The sequence below is a fragment of the Cynoglossus semilaevis genome, chromosome 10, assembly GCF_000523025.1.
Source record: "Cynoglossus semilaevis isolate Cse_v1.0 chromosome 10, Cse_v1.0, whole genome shotgun sequence".
NCBI classification, from domain to species: Eukaryota; Metazoa; Chordata; class Actinopteri; order Pleuronectiformes; family Cynoglossidae; genus Cynoglossus; species Cynoglossus semilaevis.
The window spans coordinates 18,987,078-18,988,716 of NC_024316.1; the positions used below are offsets into that span (position 1 = coordinate 18,987,078).

At 49.7% G+C, this 1,639-nt stretch overlaps 1 protein-coding gene across 1 annotated transcript in view; it reads right to left on the reverse strand.

Annotated features, from left to right (window-relative positions):
• Positions 1-76: 76 nt before the first annotated feature.
• LOC103385411 (voltage-dependent L-type calcium channel subunit beta-3) overlaps positions 77-1,639 on the reverse strand; it is a 14,243-nt gene continuing 12,680 nt past the window's right edge. Inside the window, exon 15 of the mRNA XM_008319286.3 lies at positions 77-510. Coding sequence (XP_008317508.1) covers positions 85-510 — 426 coding nt within the window. The 3' untranslated portion in view covers positions 77-84. The remainder of the gene's footprint in view (positions 511-1,639) is intronic.

The window sequence follows — 1,639 nt, forward strand, 5'->3', positions numbered from 1 at the left end:
GTTTACAACGGTGTGTGAGGGGAGAGGAGGCAGAGAAAGGCCGTGTGTGTGACATGGGCTGTTGTATCAGCGGGGGGGTGGTTCTCAGTAGGTGTCTCTGGGCCAGGGACGGCTACGCTGCCGGTTGTTCCTCTGGTTGTGACCTTGCTGAGCCTGGCGTTGGAGCAGCCTGTCCTGCGACTCGTGCCCGTTGGCACTGTGAGCACCGCCGCTGTGCCCACGGTGAGGCGGGTACATGTCCCTGTATGTTCGAGCGTGGCAGGAGGAGGCGTACTCAATCTCCTCTTCCTCTTCCTCCTCTTCTCCCTCCTCCTCCTCCTCCTCCTCCTCTTCCTCCTGACCCCCCCTGTGGCACGGGCTCCCCCTGCGATCGCGAGACAAGGAATCACTGGCCTCGTCCGATGGCATAAGACTGTCCTGCTCCACGGGGGAGTGGGCCTCCTCGCCCACGTCTTCCTCCTCATCACCCTCCAGGCCCACCGCCTCACGAGGCTGCGGCTGGTTCTTGTTCTGGAGGATTTGTGGAGGTGCAGAAGGTGAGGGGCGGGGGCAGGGACAGGGACGGAGACGGGGGGTTGGGAGAAAACGTCATCAGTCAGAAAAAGCTCAGGACGTCGTATGTAGCAGCTAAAGCTAACGTTTTCACTACACACACACACACACACACAGAGTGGGAACAAAAACAAGGCTAACGCTTCGTTTCGGAGGAGTTTGAAGAGAACAGTGTGACGTGTGCGAAAAAGTTAGCAGGTGTAATTGTTCCTCCAGTCCACAGGGGCAGTACAGATGTCTTTACTACACTGAGAATCCAGGTTAAAAATGACTCGTTTTATCATTTTATTTGTATCGATTGTAAAATTCAGTTCCATCTTTGTTTATTCTTATATAAACTTTCTCTGTGTATTCATTTTTTTTATTTTATTTTAATTTTCTTCTTTTAATGCAGATATGGGCAAACTATGGCCTGCGGGCCAGATACGGCCGACACTGAACCAGTCAAATTTTACAACTCGTTACAGCCTGTTCTAATGCTATTCTAATTCATGTTAATTTAATGTTAATTTGTGTATAAAATAAGCCGTACAAACCAATAATAAAACCAAACCAACACTGGTCTCTCCCAGTCGCACCAGTTCTACCAGCTGCAGTGTTCAGATCAGACCAGTGACTGAGACCAGACTTTGTTCCTAACAGGATTTCAGAAGTGACGCAGACAAAAAAAAACCCAAATACTGCAGTAGAGTCTGTGTAGTTTGTCTCTTCAAAGTCCTCCCATGAAGTGTTGACGCTGTTGTTGTTGTTGTTTTTTGTTGTTGTTGTTGTTTTTTTTACACAGATCAAGACATGGACGGATGATCGCAGGGTTCTGTCTGCACCTGTCACCCACCGACCGGGTCGACCGTGTAACCGTTCAGCATTGATCCCATGCCTTGAATTAGCACTGACATTCAAGGCCGGACCCTGTGGCACCGACATTCACAAAGCATGCTGGGAAAAGAAAAGAGAACCAAAGAGGACGGCAGTGGAACATTTCCTCACGGTCACAGTTTTTTTTAAAGCTCAACTGCTTTGTGAATTTTCTGCTAGGAAGCGGATGAAGTCACCTGAGACCATCAACTACAGGAGGGGAGGCGGGGGA